We start from the raw sequence: 19,298 nt of genomic DNA, 5'->3' as shown, positions 1-19,298 counted from the left end.
GAATCATAAAGCAATCCACCCTGTCAAATATTCAAGACAATCACATTAATTTGTCAGCTCAGAGCATGCATCAGCGTTTTAATAGTGTTACTTGTACAACACTGCCAAATGGCAATTGCCATAAGAATGAAGACAATTACAACTCAAAAGGAGATTCAAAATTAGAACTGTTCTCACTTCTAATCATTACAAAATTGTATCTAAATCATGTGCAGTTATGCCAGCTTGGCCTGACCGCACCATCCACTGCAGAATATATTTCATTCAGGTTCTGGTTTAACTTTAAACTCCAAATGTTGGTGTGCAGCTTTGTTTATCTGTGTAACTGTCTGCTGTAAGTTCCACCTGGGTACCTTTATACAGTGGAATTCTTGTACCTGTAGCCCTAAGTTGATCCACCATGTTATAAAGAAACTCAAAAGTCAGTTTAGATTGTTTGTTAAGTTCATCCCTGATGTGAGGCTGGAGGCTGAACCAGTCTCCCAACAATTTATGAACATGAGAACGAATCATTCTCCATGGCACAGGATACTTTTCACAAAGCTTCAAATACTCTATTAGCAGATCTGCCTGGTCCAGTTTCCCATCCGCATTAGTTCCTTCACATTCAGACACCCATTCAGTAGTTTGAAATCCAGCAAAGAGAGCTGGATTTTCAAGCAGGGTCTCAGCAGAAAGCACCCCTTCAACCCCCGTCTGTTCCAAGCAGTCTCTAACATCATCCATATGCCTTATGTTCCCATTTGCAAGGACTGGGATTCTGACAGCATTCTTCACGGCTCTAATAGCTTTCCAGTCTGCTCGAAATTTCTTCCCATCCTTCTCATCCCTTGTCCTGCCATGTACAGCTAAAAGCATACAACCAGCCTCCTCAAGCATCCTAGCATACTTCAAAGTGTCCTCCAAATTTGGAAAGAGCCTAATCTTGCATGAAACAGGAACCTGCAGGTTGACAGCCAATTTTTCCACCAGAGATTTCACAAGAGGAAGGTTATCCATCAAAAAGGCACCATAGTTTCCCCGTTTAGCAATGCGCTGAGGACACCTACAGTGTCAAATACAATAAATCCACCAAAATTTTAATTACAAGTATTAATTAAGTAAATCCAAAGGGCTTAACGAAGTATAATGACAAGAATTTGTCGAATATACTTGGAATTCGAAAAAAGTTCTTGTATTTTTAATACGTAAGTGTATCATGCTAGCCATGTGATGATCGCTATCTCTCACTTAAACAAAATTTTTAATGTTATAACGGTAATACACATTAAATTGTACTTAACAAAACCGTCTTCACTCCTAGAACACAAGAATTTCTTGTATAGTAGCTACCATCTTAAACTAGAGGACATTACACTCTCCTTCCCTAAAAGATGATTAAATTACACTGACCTCTTCTCTAATTGTAAAAAAGTGTTCTCATCACCAGAGAGATGAATGTACTAAACTTCAATCCATTTTAATATAAACAAACCTCTTGACAGTGGTGAACAACTATGAGTGAGCATCCCATGGAAATTTTCCTTTCTTTATAACTTTCAATGTCAGCTAAGACTAATTTTAAACACCGTATTATTAACTTTAGGACTTAAAAATATGAAATGAAATTTCAATCATACAATCACCAAAATCTATATATCACCTTTTAAAGTCCCACAGTTAGTACAGGCTCAAATAGCTGCCAATGATGTAAAAATTAGAACGACGGGTAGTGTGATTTAAGCATCTCACAAGAAGGAAGTAGTAAAATTTACTCTTCACAGAGGCAACTAATCCTTAAAAGTCATGAATTTACCAACAGTCTTCCATTCCTTTCCACATACACTATACCACAAATGAGAAGCACAAAAGGTACTGACTGATATGAAACAGATTAAAAGCAAAGACAAGGCAAATAATATTCATATACATTACCCAAGATTAATATCAACGTAATCGCAATAAGGCTCCACCTTGCGTGCAGCTTCCAACAACACATCTGGATCATTGGCACAAAATTGGACAAAGAGTGGTCGATCCTCCTGCGATTGCTCCCAAAGTCAGTGATAATAACAAAGTAATAGGAACGATGCAGTTGCAAAAATAGAAAGAAAGGATTATTATACCTTGCAAGTGGTGAATTCTTCCTTCCTGTACTTTTCGGTCTCTGTGAAAATGCGGGAATGCAGCATCGGGGTGTATGCAGCCTCAGCACCATACTTGCGGCACAGCATTCGAAAGGGTAGCTCCGAATTGTCCACCATGGGGGCCACAATGAATCTGGGCCGACCCAACTTGGCCCAATGAGCCCACGCCCGTTCCACCCGAGATTCTCCGCTTAGGTTGGCGGGGTCGTCGTGTTGCTTTGAATCGAGAGAGGTTGGGGTTTGGGCCATGAGGGGATGGGGATGGGGATGGTGGTGAGATTGCGCGCCAAAATATCTTTTGAGACAGACAAAGAAAAAGGGTTTGGGTTTCATGAGCGAACGGTGGGTTTGGCGAAGCAACCCATCGCCGCCATCGAATTACCAAGCTAAGGAGCAAGCGGCGTTTTTGGGCTAACCGGGGTGGAATTGGAATATTATACTATTCTATTGTTCCACCATATATTTCCCGTAATTGCAGGTGATACATTCTTTTACCTTTTTTGCAAGTTACTCCACTTTATAATGAAATATTTGCAAACCAGTCCTTTTTGGTCAGTGTATGGATATCCTTGAAGCACTTTGCATATATTATAGATACTAGAAGGCTCTCCCTAGTAGCCCTTTTGCTTTCTAGTGCTCCTAAGGGGATTGTGGTGCTCAAGTCCCTTATGGTCGTAGATATTTTGTTTATGATACAGATTATTAGTATAAAATTTCACAAGAATTAAGAACTAACGTTGATGATAAAGACTTTTTTTTTTCCAAAAATTAAAACTTTTGATTTTTTTTAATACGATATTGAGTCTTAATTAAATCATAAGAATTTTATTTTTTTAACTTGAAAGTTATTGATAAAATGCTATCAACACATTTTTTAATACTTTACTTTTAACACATTTTTTTTTATTATTATAATTGATTCAAAACTATAAAGGTATGATAGAAAAGTATTAATTTATGAGTGAAAAAGAGTAAAACTCATATAATTTTTTTAATTTTTAATAATTTTTTAATATATTACTAACATTTTTCTTAGTTCAAATCTCAAAAACATGTTATTTTTAGGAAATATGTATTCAATCTCTCTTAGACGTTATGTGTATTAATTCATCCGTACTAACTTTTACTGTACATACTTGCTTAAAGCAATATCTGTCTATCATATAGCTATTAACTTTTTTGTTTCTTTAATTTGTGTTTTACCCAATTCCTTTAAACATTTTGACATAGAATGTATAATTTTTTTTTAGTAATTTATTTGTTTTTCTCTATTGTAAGTGACCAAACTAATTCATCTTTTATGTTAAGTTTAATCTATGCTATTTATGTTACATCCATACTCAAATTACTTGAAAGTAAACAATGCTCGTGTACGATTAGACATGAAAAAGTTTCCAAATGATCATTTAATATATAAGCTACAACTAGTAGCATTAAAATAAATATAGATTCACATGTATGCTAATATCAGACACCAAGTTGTTAAACTAATCTTGTCACTTAAAAGTTTTTAAAACTTACTTGAATATCAATGAGTTTGTGACACTACAACAAAGTTTAATTATAAAAGTTGAAGAATTAGAATTACTAACTAGCAATCAATTATTGTAGAAAACTAGTGATATATTATCAAAGTTAAAACTTTTTTGTGTGTGTATATATATATATACACACACACACACAAAAACTCTTACATCTAATTTAAACTTTTTATTTAATTTAAATTTAACGAGTTATAAATAATAACCATTAGGTTTAAGAAGATCCTTCCCCTATATATATATATAGAGTAGTTCACTAGTTCTTAAGAGAAATTAAAGGTTAAAATAAGATAATATCTTTAATATTCACCTCGACCCAATCAATCTCTAAGTGTATTTAAAAACACATTTTAGAATAATATAATTGTGAAGAATTAATTTTAAGTCAAAGTGATATATATATATATATATATATATATATATATATATATATAGAGAGAGAGAGAGAGAGAGAGAGAGAAGAGGGTTATAAAAAGTTTTTTTTTTCAATTCTAATTCAAACATAAAAAAGAGAGAGAGGGACAAAGAGAGAGAAAGAAGAGGGTTATAAAAAGTTTTTTTTTTCAATTCTAATTCAAACATAAAAGAGAGAGAGAGGGGGATAGAGAGAGAGAAAGAAGAGGGTTATAAAAAGTTTTTTTTTTCTATTCTAATTCAAACATAAAAAAATTATAATATAATTAGCAAAGTTGATTATTGCTATTGCAAAGAGGTGTACTATTCGAGACTTCCAATATTATTGTATTGTATTCAACTTTGAATGACTAATAACCAAATCAATACATAATGCTACACCTATGGAATGAGGGGAACAACATTAAATATACCAGACATTTCAACCAAAACATACACTATAATCAATAAGCTATTAAGAATGTGTAGGAAATTATTAGAGACACAAGAGAATAGCAACTTGAAATAAGGGATAAAAATACAAATTAAAGAAAACACCAAAAGGGGTAGCATGGAATCTAACTCACATTTGATGGAAAAGAAGTGCTTCTAAAGATTTTTTTAACATATATATCGATGCTTCAACATATGTTTACATATATCATATCCACGTTTGTTCAAAATAAAGGAGTAGCCAAATACACCATAAGTGGTGCTTATTAGTCATCCAAAGTCAAATTTACAAAAAAAAAGAAGAAGTAATTCTCTTAATGTCAGTGTTTTATGAGAGTCAAATGATGTCTTTACATTTGAAAATAATAATTAGAGTTTTAATATAAGTTGAATTGTGCTCAACCTAGTTGGTGACACCACATTCATATCTACATTTGCTCTCTCTAGAGATCAAAAGTAATTTTATTTATGTTTCAAAGATCCTTTCTAAACTCAATTCATGTTTCATTCTTGATGCATAACTCACACAAACATGAAAAGCAATATAGTTAAACATTGCATCTTAAAACAATTTTGTCACCAAATAACTAGTGAATTCAACATCTTTTAATTACGGAAGAACAAATTGTGTCAAATGGCAACAAAAATCCATAATGTCCACTTTGTTAAACCTTTTCTCTTATTTTAAATTCACATTCTTCTCATGTATTAAAAAAATACATATGCTCAGAAACAACAAACCTACAAGGAAATTGCAATCGCACTTAACATGCACATATGTTTCACAATATCAGAAAAATGTAATAAAGAACACACACAATAATAATAATATAAAAAGGTATAATTATATGAAAAATAAAATAAACACAATAAATTTATCAATTTTGGTTTTGGTGTGCAAAAAATATTGATATTAAAAGTGTATATATATATATATATATATATATAGAAAAAGACCTTCTTACATCAGTGTAAGTCTAAAACTCTTACACTAAATCTGAACCTTTCATTTAACTTGCATCTAACGAGTTATAATTTATTACTTCACTGGCCGTTAGAAGATCCCGCCCTATATGTGTGTGTATTCAATTTTAAACCAAGGTTTATAATTCCATAAAAATATTTTAAAACTTTATATAAAACAATCCAATTATCTTTATTAGAATTATAAATACATTTACTTTACTTATTTTTCAACATGCAATATTAAGCCTTGAACAATTTATCAAATATACATACTCCTAATTATTTGAGCACATTCAACTTGAGATACATCATTTTTATTATTGTTTTCAAGTAACTAGCACCATAAAAGTACTCGCTAGTTAAGAATTATAAAACATTTTCTTAATATTTTTTTCAATAAAATGTTCTTAAGACATTCTGTACCCATTCTTTAATTTGGTTTAATTTAATTCTTAAAATTAAGTTAGTTTCACCTAAGTCCTTAATGTCAAATTATGATTATTAGAATTATTTAGCATTGTAAATCATGTTTATATTGTTCCTACTATAAGCATATCATCAACATATAAATAAATAATAAAACTATTTAAATTATCATCAAATGTACTACTATAAATACACTCATCCGAATTGTTTACTTGATAGTCATTTATCAACATTATTTTATTAAAATTTTCATGTTATTACTTAGGTGCTTAGTTAATACCATGTAGAGATTTAACTAATCTACAAACTTTATTCTCACTATTAAGAATCACAAATCCTTCAAGTTGATTCACGTAGATTTCTTCATCTAAATCTTCATTTATGAACTTAGTCTTTACATTCATTTGATGTACTATTAAGTTATGTATAAATGCAAAAGTATCAATAATTTAATAGATGATGTCCTAATCATAGAAGAATATATATCAAAATAGTATTAATCTTTCTTTTGTGTATTTTGATTTCTACATATATGTTTTATGGTCTTGAAGTCTATAACCCCAAGAGTTTTTTTTTTTTTTTTCATCAAATGATTGGTCTAAAAAGTAACTACTACACTTATATCACTTGTATAAACAAAATTACCTTTTTGTGGTAGTAAGCATTGTTGTATCCATAATAAAGTATTTTCAAGATTATTGAAAAAATTTAATAGAGAACACACAAAAATAATAATAGTGTCTAAAATTTATCAATTTTTGTTTAAGTGAACAAAGCACTAGACTTAAAAAGTATTTTGTCACCACAAATAGATTATTCGGTATAAATTGTCTCACAACTAATATTTTTCCTAATGTTATTTAAGAGTGCATGTATAATCTACACATTGGTATTTTTAAGGAGTCCACGTTTGGAGTATAATGGAAGAAAATTAATGTAAGGCAAACAATAAGGTAACTAGTTAAAACTAACTTTAACTTTGAAAAATAAAAGAACACTGTACATGACAAATAAATTGTTTAACTTATATATAGATGATAAATTTTAGATAAATAAATAATGATGATAATAATAATAAATAAATAAAAATAATATAACATGTTTCACATAAAAAAGGAAAATGAATGATAATCTTTAAACTATTTCAAAATTCTTATGTTGTAATCTCTAAACTTTTAATACTACTTTAATTTAAACCTTTACAAACTAGTAATTATGAAAATTACTAGGGATGTTGTACCTTAAATTTTCTCATTCCTAAAGTATTATTTGCATTGTAACACATTAAATAATGAAACTTATTTATATAGTAAAGAGAGAGATAAAGACATTAATTCATAGTTTCATATTTTATCTTAATTTTCTTTCTCAATGATTATGCTTCTTTCATACTTTACATCGACTTGAGTTGACAATTAAGTTATAAAATCACTTTCACACTTATTTTGTATTGACCTCTTTACAAGTTGTTGAATATTGTTTCTCAAATCTTGTGTAATACATCTCATGAATTTTTTTTATATACATTATGTATTGTAAATTTTTTATTATTGATAAAATTCATTTCATCTTACATTATTTAGAAGTTATACTTTAAACTAGTTGACAATTGATAAACAACCCTTGAAAGAATAATGTTATTACCATTCTTTATTACTTGAAATAATTGTTACACTTGTTGGGTAAAAATAGAAGAGATGAGTCTTCTGCATTTTGTATCTTTAGAAGCACACCCATATGAAAAAGAAAGAAACAAAAAGAGAAGAAAGTAACACATAATTTTAATGTGATTTAGTACTTCTTGAGTTTTCATATACATTATTGAATATACAACTACCCTATCCACCGATACACTCAATGAACTACATGTTATTGTGTTAAGTAAATACTAAATAAAACTCTATTTATAATATTTTTCTATATCTTTCTTCTTCAATTTGGTTAATATGGGACCCAATAGTTCACTGTTAACTCCAACAAAACTTGCTAATTTTGTACACATCATAATGTCAAATTGAGTATTCATATACATGATTTTAAGTATAAAACAATTAAAATATTTAACGGCAAGTTAGCATAAGTTATATAATTAGAAAATACACAAAATTGAGAATGAAGCTCGAAATTGAAGAATACCAATGATATTGAAAACTTGCACATCCTATATGCATATTGAGGGAAATAAATTTAATCAAACATATTTCTTTCCTTACAATAGTTGGGCGATCAATAAGAAAAATAAACATTTGACTATATATATTGGTGAAAGATATCACAATCATTAAAAGTATTCGTTGCAATTTTACTATGGCATCAAATATCTTTTAACAAGAAGCGATAAGTTATGCCTCGAAGATTATCAAAGTTCTTCATTGAAAATATAATATGAGAAGTAACGATGGAATGTCATAATCAAATGAAGAATATTAAGAATATCACAAATACTTAATCAATATAAATCTTTTTAGCATTAGAGAGAATCTATCAAAATTTAAGTTCAGAAAGAGTCAATTTTAATATTGGAATAAAAAAGGATAGATCAAGAAATTAACTTTATGCTTAAAAAGTAATCTTAAGTTAAATATGTTATTGAAATCGATTACCATAATAATTATTTTGTATAATAAAATAAAGTTTTAATTAATAATATATTGAACAGGTTTAATTTAATTAGTATTTTTGTTTCGTATAAATCCTTACAACGTGTGTAACTTGCTCTATTTACAAACATGTTACGATAATTCAAAGTATGAAAATACTTTGACCAAAAACACATTATATAAAATACTAACAATACTTTTCTTAAGCACTCTTTGAAAAAGTCACAAAATACTTGATTTGTATATTTCAAAACTTAATTTAATTATTTAAGTCAGTTGCAAAAAGAAATAATAAAATATATATTAAAAGAATGTGTTACAAGTATTTCACCACAAATCATTTATAACATGATATTACATGTTAAATTGAAATTAGAGTTATACATGAATTAGATTGGCACAAAACTAATTTAAATTTATTTTAAATCCAATTATATGACTTAAATTTTAAATTAATCTATTTTATTCTTAAAAAATGGTGTTAAATTTTAAATTTGATTTTAAACTTATTTTAAATTTAATACTTTATATTAAATAGTTTTAAATTTAGTTTTATGTTAAATTACTTTTAAATTTAATTTTAAATATATTTATAAATTTAATATTTAAGGTAAAACTAATTTGTGATATTGCACCATTACATTAAATTAGTATATTTTAGAAGTATTTTAGTAATTTTTATTAATTACATTATACTTTAAAAAAAATTTACAAAATATTTATTATTATTTTTAATAAACATATTTGCTGATGAAAATTTAAATTAAAATCTACAAAAATAAATAACAAAAATATTATGTTATAATTTTTTAAAATATTAAAAAACTATATTATAAATAAATTTTTTTACTATTAAACTAATATCTTTTTTGTTTAAAAAAAGCACATTTTAAATATATATAATATTATTTTTTAAATATAATAAAATTAATTATTTTATTATATTAATTTTAGCTAAATATTATATATATAATTATCAATGGTCTAACCACGGTTGAATCAATAAATCATAAACTTGATTTAATGACAAGTCCAATTTTAACCATTATTTTAAAAAATATTTTTTAATTATAATAATTAAAGTTAATAAATATATTTATTAAGATAAACTATGATTTTAGTTATTAATATATAATAAAATTAATTAATTTTAATTTAAAATGTTATTTTATTATTAATTTTTAATTAATGTATCATATAAATAAAAATGTATATATTTAATTACCACTGATTTGAGCAAAATTTAACCATAGTTAAATTAAACAATAAACTAGCACTTTGTTTTAAACATTGCTTCAATATAATAATTATATTTTAAAAAAATTATTTTAATTATTTAATTTTAATTATAAAAATTAAAGTTAAAAAAAATATTAATCATAAAACGTGGTCATGAAAATATTTTATCAACAATACATTAAAAAAATTTATATTATAAATGTACTCATCATAAATATAATTTTAAATAGTCTGAATTATATCATTGCATTTTTTACCGAGTGAGTAACTTCCGATGTTAGTTTACCAAGTTGAGACACAAGAGGGTCTCTCAACATGCACAATCTAGATTTGGATAAATAAAAATAATAATTTTAAAAAAAATTTAAAATACTAATTGTTTGGGAGAAAGAAAATTTTTTTAAGTTATAAAATCACCTACTAGACTTTCGTGGTAGGAAATAAACTATATTATTTCAAGGAGAAATACACCTCGAAGTTCAATAGCGTGGACATAATCTTTGACTAAAAAATCAAAGGATCCTAGGCTCTTACACTTTGACAAACCATAGACTTGTAAAATTATCTGAGTCCTAAATCCTATTAGAGGATCTACTTTTTGAGGAGTTTTGGAGGATCTAGAAAAGAGTCTTTCTATGCTGAAAAAATTGCATTTCTGAGTAGTTTTTGAGGGATCATGAAAGAGTCTCATCCTTCATCAAGAAGGGGACCATATTTTGAGTAATTTTAAAGGGTTATAAGAAAACTCATTTTTGGTCGAAGTGGATGACCTTTCAAGGAGATTTGGAGAATCACATAGCCTCTTCAAGAACGCCCTATTTCGAGCAGTTTTGATATAACATGAAAAGGCTCATTTTTTGTCAAAAAATAGTAGTGACAAAAAAATTATTCTAAGTCCACAAGATTGAAAACTTTTTTGAGAAAATTCTGAAGATTTTCTAGTCTACAGACTGAAAATAACCAAAATTGGTCGAAAAATAGGACTAACAAAGAAAATATTCTGAGTCCACAAGACTAAAAGTCTTTCAAGGAGTTTTTGAGTATTTTTAAGTTCCTAACACCCAAAATTGGTTAAAAAATAGGAACTGACAAGGAAAATATTCGAAGTCCACAAAACTGAGGAAATCTCAGATTTCCCTCATAATTACTCAAAAAACAAGAATTGATGAGAAAATTATTTCAAGTTCAAGAGATTGAATAAGCTCTCAAATTTCTTCCAAAATTGGTCAAAAAATAGAAATTAAGAGAAAAATTATTCTAAGTCCACAAGAAAGATTGAATGAGCTATCAGATTTCTCCCCAAATTGCTCAAAAAATAGAAAATCACAAGAAAAATATTATAAGTTCACAAGAGACATGATAGGGCTAAAAGAGTGATATCAAAAGAATTACAAGACTAAAAGCGGTCATTAGCATTATCAGCGTTTACCATCAGTTGAAGGTTCAAGAAACAAAGAAAGATTGTGGGCTATAGCAGTTATGAAAGAAGCTACCACAGTCAGCATGATCAGAAGCAATCGTGGATAATAGGCAGCAGCAATTGAAGACAAGCACATATAGAAGGTAGTTATTGAGAAGTATCCACAAAAAGAGGAGCACGGTGGTGGTCCATCTACCTATAAATACTACAAAGCTTCATTTTCCAAAGGACGACTTTTTTGTACCTAGACACTATACCTAAACTTTCTGCATGCTGAAATTTTGCACCGAGTCAAACACCAGCTATCAAGAGATTCACAGTCATTAGTGTTCATTGTTGTTAGGAATCGTACATTATTTACTTTACACATTTACGTTTTTCCATTTTATTTTTAGTTTGTTTCCCATTTCTATTTATGCATTTTCGCTCTTGTTTAGTATGGTTCTGTAAACTCTTTTATGTTTAGTGTAATATTATTTTTTGTTCCATCATTGTTCTACTATTCCTTCTTAAATCCATGCTTTGCAGTGATAACTTGAATCAGTAAATTAACAAATACACTTAAAAGAATCTAAGATAACCTAAAATTTATTTCCCAGATTGATCTTGGTTTATTTATTTACAACTTACAATTTTTACCGTAAACACTAATTCAATTAAAAAATTATTACAAACAAAAAATCAGTTTAACATATCTCCACTTTATTAAAACATTTAAAATTAATTATGGATTACCAGCCATAAGTGAAATAACTAGCAAAGCAGGTGGACATAGCCGAAGACCAGGATTTTGTCGTTCTTTTCTTGGGCTGCATTTTAAACATTAGTTTAAAGGAGATGTTGCAAGAAATTGTTTGCATGGGGTCCTAATTGAATCCTCTTGGCAGAGATCTCATAGGATAAAAGCAAAAGCCTAAGGGAGCTACCGAATCCAATTACAATGTCTACGTACAGCTTTCTTAAATTATAATTTACTTGCAGTTCCTACCCCCACTACTTTCTTAACAACTTAATTACATTATTTAAAAGGTACAACAACTTTGTTTTACAAGTCTCTTTAGTCACATGACCCAAATCTTTCGGTCTTCTTGTCCATTAACTAAAAACAAGAGTCACGTGTTTTTTATTTTGGTCAACCGAAATAAGAGTCACCCAGCAGAGATGACAATCGATCCTATGCCTATTAAGTATCCACAAAAATTACATCAAATAAATAAGTTAAACATTTATTTAATCGATCCTATAATATTCTACGAAGACCCTACACATTGTCATCTTTATATGTAAGTTTAAACTAATCAGTTTTGTTTATCTTAATTTTTATGGTTGATTTTAAGCACTCAAATAGCAAATTTTTACTAAAAATTAATATTAATATTATAATAATATTTTAAAATAAAATTTTATTATTAATTATAGATTGTGGTTAAGTTTTTTTTTAAATTAATATATTTCGCCTTATGAAGTTAAGAAGGCTGACCACTAGTTATGAATGTGTCATAAGTCATAAACAATAAAAGGTTAGTTGAAATCTAAGCACTTTGGCAGGAAATTGTTACGAATTTTGTAAACTAAAAACACGCTGTCGAAAGAGAAACAACCGTAGTAAGCAATAACTACCATAATAGTTTAGTATTACATAATGGATATTTACGATAGCCCTTTGTTTTATCATTTTTTATACCAGAGTCTTTGTTCTCATCGCTTTGGCTCTCAATACAAGTAAGCATGCGACCAAAGGTTAGTTGAAACATATAATATTGCTTAATTATTCAAGAGTTTAGATTACAACAATTTACTATTTTATACAAACTAATTATAAATAATTAAGCTAAAATTATTGTTTATAATCAATGATAACTGTTTAATTGTCTTCTTTTTCTTATCAAAATTGTTTAAATTAAAATGTGAATTTTTTTATATTAAATAAAAATGTGAATTTTGATATGATAAAACACCTGTATTGAAATTTTATATTATTTTCTCACTTCCGATCATATAATAATAAAACATTTAACAAAATTGTAAAAACAAATTTATGTGAAAATTTTTATAAAAACTTTTCTTTATTCTCTCTTATTAGAATTAATAGGCTAAAAATCTTCTAAAATTATATTAATATTCTTTAGATCAAACTATATATTAATGAAGATAGATTAACACCAAACGTTACAGTATTTAATGATTTTTTTTATAAAATTTGATATTGACAAATCTAATTATTGATTTGAATATTTATATCAAATAGATCAATTCTATAAAATTTTATAAAAATATAAAAATAATAAGTATTTTATGACATTATTTTATTTTAAATGAATAATATATTTTTAAAATATAAAAAAAATGTTAAATTTTAGATAACCTAAGTACATATGTTTAAATAGTGTAAAGTTTTAATATACAATATTATAAATATAATATAAAAATTCAACGATTAGATTTGTTAAATTAACATTTTATAAAAATTTATTAATTCTTTAACTAATGTCTTATAAATTAGCAAGATTTATCCTTTTTCTTTTCAAAATTAGTCCCAGATTATATCAAAAACAAACTAAGCTCTTGCACATTTTAATGAAAAATACACCTTCAAATGCAATTATGTGATTTGCATTAATTTATACAAATATTAATCCCATTTAACTGTTTAAGTGCTCGTTTCGATAACCGCTCAATGAATGAACATGGTTTTCAATACGTGAGTTTACAGTTTAGGATAAAAGCAATTCTTTTTTATAAAAAAATAAAATTCAAAAACAAAGCTACCGAAGTATGCAAGCAGATATTTGTTTGTTTTACAGTTAGATAATCAATTATTGCATTTTAGAAATTGAAAAAATGCATGTTCTAATGTAATTTCTCTCCTAATTTTTTTGAAATCAACTCTATCGAATTTTACTCATTTTGTTTATCATCCATGCCATACATCACATCTTTTACTATTTCTTTCTTCTATTGTAATTTTTATTTTCTTTCTTGTTTCTCTCTTTCGTCCACTTATTTTGTTTTAGGTGCAAAACAATCGCTTTTCCATCAAAATTATGTACCTAACCCAGAAAATGAAACTTTTGGGGAATTTCACACAGAATTATGTCCAATTAGTTACATAACGTATTTATTCATCAGATTAATCCCTAGAAATTTGATACATAACGCATTGAATTATGTAGGAAATTGAAAGAGAGCGAGAACAATTTAAAGAGTTGACAAAGTTGATACGACTTGGAGCTTTACGGTCGTTTTGCAACCTTCTCTTTCCGTAGAAATAACGTGAGTAACATGTCTTATGTATAGTTAACAAGACCCGTTACGTCGAGTTTATTCGGCTAATATAAAAAAAGCGTGTTCATACTTACTGAAATTGTACTTAGATTTGGATCCTACGATATAGAACTTAATCAGCAAATGTCACGAATTGCATCGGAAGAAGCAATGGGAAGACAGAAGAATGGTATTTTATGTGCATGATTGGGGGAGCCACATGTGTGAATAATGAAATCGATAATGATAAAATGAGCCAAGGGGGGGACCCTATCCGCGCAACAAAGTTGACGTTAAGGCAAAGGCAAAGGAAGGAAAAGAACAAAATTGCGAACAAGGTAGGACCCTTCTCGGTGCTAGAACTTATCAATTCCACACCCACCCATTTTGACTTTGCCATCGGTTTTCCCACAAGAGCCATTCTACACCATCCAACCTCTCTCTTCAATGCATCCAAACCCAATTCTTAGCCAACCTTTTTCCTAGAAGACGAAGGGTCTAACAAATTTTGCATTAAAAACTCCCTCACCCTTTCCTTTTCCTACCGCATCACCCACTTTCATTCATTCATTCATTTAGCCGTCCCAACTAGCAACTCCCAACCCCTCTCTCTCTCTCTCTCTTTTAGTCAACCGTCCTATACACGACATGTCCGTCCTCTTCTGTCCAATGCTTTGACTAGGTCCCTTTCATTGCTTTTTCTTCACTTTACTCTCTAAAAATTCAAAAGAAAAGCCCGTTGAGCATTGAAACCCATCCCATAAAAGTTGAGAAATAATGAGAATCCAAGATAAGCACCAAAGATAAAGTAACTAAATTGAGGAAAGCAAAAAAAGAATAAAACCCACTTGCTTTTCTTTTTTTTTCACTTTTGAGATTCAAATCCGTCAACAAATCCACCATTTTGACAATTTTCTTTAATTATGATGGTAATGGATTCACACAATGTTTCAGCCTTGATGAGAACGAGAAAGATAAAGGGAATCCAATATTGTACAGGGAAACGAACACCCACTAATTTTTTAAAGCCCTGACTTTGAGTAAAGCTGCAATTCTACAAGCCATCAATTCCCCCCCTCCCCCCTGAAATATTGTAACGTTGATTAATTAATGCCTTGTCACGAAAAAAGATGATTGACTCGAAAGACTTTTAAGACGATTCTAGAATGAGATTAGTAGCATCAGCAGCAGAGAGAGTGTGATTGTGCTCTCCCTCATAGGTCACAACCAGCATAGATGGATCATCCAAGGCTCGCTCCACATGTTTGCGCGCTGGACACCCCCTAACGCTACTGCACTTGTAGTAACCCCTGTAATTGTTCCCAAAAACAACTCAACTTTAGTACCACTCACTCCCCCAATTCATTAGGTACTCAAAATAAAAAAGCACACATCGAACATAAAAGGAAACTAAATAGATCGGGTCCACTCTATATTTTGAAATTGAAGAGGCAACCAACAAGTTTAAGTTGGCACTTGGCAGATACACATAACTCACAGAAAAGGAAAAAAATGATAAATGGTTATAAAATTTTAAAAAGATGATTTACCTTGGATGTGGGGATCCTTTAATAGGTTTTTGTCCATACTTTCTCCAAGAATAATCATCTGGGGGAATATCAGCCATTTTCAAGCTAATAGCTGGTACCCTCACTATCCTCTTCAACCTCATTTTCCTACTGTCAAAGGAAAATCCAAAACATGAGAACAAAAAATCCAAATTAAAAATTACATTAGAAACGAAAAAAGAGCGATATTGAAGAGACCCAGTACCTCTTCTTGGAACAATGGCAACGGCCAGAGGAACTAGCACACTTGCCAGAATCCAAATTCTCAGAGCTGCACTTCCTCTTCATCGAAGAGGACGAAAGCGGAGGCTTCCCCGCCGACGACACCTGAGAGAGATTCGTGATCTGAAAAGTCCCCGCGGCGGCCGGTGATGACGCAGCCGGTTGCTTGGTGTCGGCGTCGCCGGTGAGGGACGAGATGAAAGAAGAGGAGTAAGAGAAATTAATGGTCTTGGAAGAGGAATCATTGACGTTAACGGCCCTCTGGGTGATTCCGTTTTTGGGGATTTGGTGAATGGTGGGTGGGATCTGCTGCAAAGGGGTGGCATGAAAAGGGGTGGGTTCAGAAGGTTGCGTTTGGTTCGGTGGAGGCAAAGGGGCTCTTCTGAATCGAGCGTGACCGGTTCTGGTTCGACCCAGAAGCGAAATGACCTTCTTGAACTTGGAAACTGCCACGTCAGCGACGGCTTTGCAGTCCCTCTCGATTTGGTTATTGGAAGATGAAGAAGAAGAGTTGTATTGTTGACGTGTCTGCGTCTGAGAGAGCAACCTTATGAGCTTTTCGACGCTCTCCAAACCAGATGCAGCTTCTTGAACCGCATTCTCTTCGGCTTTGCTGGTGAAACTCTCGTTCCTGTAACCCATCATGAGCTCCACGGCCATAGTTGCAGCAATTACACCATCTAAGAAGAAGAAAAAGAGAGAGAGGATAGAATGAACGAATGAATGAAATAAGAGAAAGGGGGTAAGAAGGTGTTGACAAAAGAGAAAGGGTGGGGGTAGGGTGGTCAAAATGGGGGGTATAGTCATTCTAATAGGATTAGGATTGGTCCACTGGGGGCGACTGGGGTGTTACCGTCAAATGTAATAGATGCGATTGGGAGTAAGATCTAACACTAACAGCGTGAGTGAACGGAGAGAAAACGGATTTTATTTGAGTGGAAGACGTTGACCTTTTTGTGAGTTATGGGGTCCACGTGAAAGGTTTTCATTGATGTAGGAGTAGGAGTAGGAGTAGGCGTGTGGTGAATGGCAATGTTTGAAAAGGGAAGAGGATGGTTTTGACAGTATTTGCAATTTGCATATGCTCAAGTTGACTTCCATTGACACCATACGGATACCGATAAAGAGGATTACCATTCCTCTTCCCTTTCCTTCCCGTTTTTCCCTTCCGTTCCCATCTCAATTTCCTTTCCCATTTCCTCCGCAACTCCTCCTTTCATCACTGTTTTTTAAGGAATACTTTTATTGTTATTATTATTATTATTATTATTATTATTATTATTATTCCAATATGTCTCACTTTATCCATAAATTTATGATTTTCAAATTTTTTCAACATTTTTATTATAATTATTTTTAAAAATTTTAAAATAAAAACTATTTACTAATATAATATAGAATACTTTAATTTTAAAAATAGAAAAGGGAAATGTATGTATCTATATGGATTAGAAAAATAAATTGGTAATAATAAAATATAAAAGTTATGATTTTTTTATTCAAAAGTCCCCGTGAAAAGAAATATAAATATGATATATCCCATCAACAAGTAAATTGAACATAATTAATGAAAATATATTCATTTGCTTAGACAATAAATTTGAATTGCAATTTATAATATATAATTGGAAGTTTATTAATAAATATTTCTAATTTTTAAATATATCAAAAATATTTATTATCGCTAAATATATAAATTAAACCAGTAGGGAGTTGTTTAATCTATATTTTTGAAGTTGAACTATAACGAAGAATTCTATTCTTCTAATGTTCACCAGTAAAATAAAACATTGATTAGAAATAAAATATTATTTAATTTTAACATCTCTAAAAAAAATGAATAATTTAAAATTATTAAATTAATTAAACAAAATCATCATAATTTAATAATTATATTTATCATTATAAACATATAATAATAAATTTATTTATTTATTTCTCTCGTGAATCAAACAAGGTTTTTTTTTATTATTAATTTTGTTTCTCTTCATTAAAATTCCTCACCTCCGTTTCCTTCTTTTAAACCTAAAGTTTGTTAATGTATCAATTGAATTTTGATTTACACGTTTATTCCTTAAAAACCAACATCGAAAGATCCATCCCTTATTAATAAAAACGTTTTAGTATACACATATATAGAAAACTGATAACCTCTTCAACTTAATAAATAGTTAATATATATATATATATATATATATATATATATATATGAGATAAAAAAATTAAAATGCTTCACAAAATAAATAAGTTATGTATTTACATGAAAAGCGAAATACATATAAAATATTTAATTGAAACTCCTAAATATAAACTTTCTAAGAAACACATATTGTGTCCATAATTTTTAATAACTGTTGTTTTATTATTAGGTCAACTTCACCTATTAATCTGAGCCAAAATAGGCAAATTGTTTTATTTTGTTGATTTCTTTATTGTTATTGTATAAATTTATAATATATTTTTAGATTTTGCAAACCAGTTAAAAAATATTAATAAAATTCAAAAATGATGTTAAACTATATTAAAATTTACAATTAAGGTTCATTAATAATATATTTAAAAAAATTACCTTAAATTCTTTAACCAACATCTTAGTTAGTATTTATCTATTTTGTAATATTTAATATGTTATTTTTTAAAAACTGTTACAATTAAATTTATCAATCAATTTTTTCTCTCTAAATATTCATAGCTTAAATTGATTAAGTCATTTTATACATTTCTTCTCATAAAATTTATCAGCTAAAATATTAAATTTAACAGAAATAGTAAAAGAAACTATTTTTTCCACAAATCATATGCTAACATTCTACTAAATTATTTATCAATTTCTTACTAAATTTTGAACTCTTAAAGTTATCTTCCTTCCCAAATCCATCGTAAATCTCTAACTATTTGAATTTGTTTTTCATCCTGAGTATCTGAATATGATTATATTTCATAGTTTAAGAGTAAAAGTTAAAAATAAAAAAACATATAAGTGATAAGTTCAGAAAGTGCAGAAGTAAAGTATAATTTCCTTTCATAAAAGAAGAATAATCCCATGAGCATTTCTAGTCGAAGTTTCTTAACTTGTTTCA

General features: G+C 28.9%; 2 protein-coding genes across 3 annotated transcripts; both read right to left on the bottom strand.

Moving 5' to 3' along the window:
- Nucleotides 1–9: 9 nt before the first annotated feature.
- On the bottom strand, nucleotides 10–2,531 carry LOC113858074 (tRNA-dihydrouridine(16/17) synthase [NAD(P)(+)]-like). Its single transcript, XM_027490521.1, has 3 exons — nucleotides 2,106–2,531; nucleotides 1,915–2,021; nucleotides 10–1,045 (listed from the first exon to the last, which is right to left on the bottom strand). The coding sequence occupies exons 1-3, from the start codon at nucleotides 2,457–2,459 to the stop codon at nucleotides 283–285; spliced, it is 1,224 nt and encodes a 407-aa protein (XP_027346322.1). The 5' UTR covers nucleotides 2,460–2,531; the 3' UTR covers nucleotides 10–282.
- An 11,732-nt stretch (nucleotides 2,532–14,263) lies between these two features.
- Nucleotides 14,264–16,995, bottom strand: LOC113857872 (probable WRKY transcription factor 15). 2 transcript variants are annotated; one of them, XM_027490119.1, is made up of 3 exons: nucleotides 16,202–16,995; nucleotides 15,979–16,107; nucleotides 14,264–15,738 (listed from the first exon to the last, which is right to left on the bottom strand). In XM_027490119.1, the coding sequence occupies exons 1-3, from the start codon at nucleotides 16,876–16,878 to the stop codon at nucleotides 15,579–15,581; spliced, it is 966 nt and encodes a 321-aa protein (XP_027345920.1). In that variant the 5' UTR covers nucleotides 16,879–16,995; the 3' UTR covers nucleotides 14,264–15,578. The 2 variants fall into 2 exon arrangements, with proteins under 2 accessions (XP_027345920.1, XP_027345921.1); XM_027490120.1 differs by having other exon boundaries at nucleotides 15,087–15,738; nucleotides 15,979–16,104; nucleotides 16,202–16,946.
- Between the last annotated feature and the right edge of the window lie 2,303 nt (nucleotides 16,996–19,298).

Source organism: Abrus precatorius, unplaced genomic scaffold (assembly GCF_003935025.1).
Source record: "Abrus precatorius isolate BTA unplaced genomic scaffold, Abrus_2018 Scaffold2, whole genome shotgun sequence".
Classification (NCBI taxonomy): Eukaryota; Viridiplantae; Streptophyta; class Magnoliopsida; order Fabales; family Fabaceae; genus Abrus; species Abrus precatorius.
The sequence above is the reverse complement of the archived record's forward strand: the minus strand, read 5'-3'. Positions and strand labels throughout refer to the sequence as shown.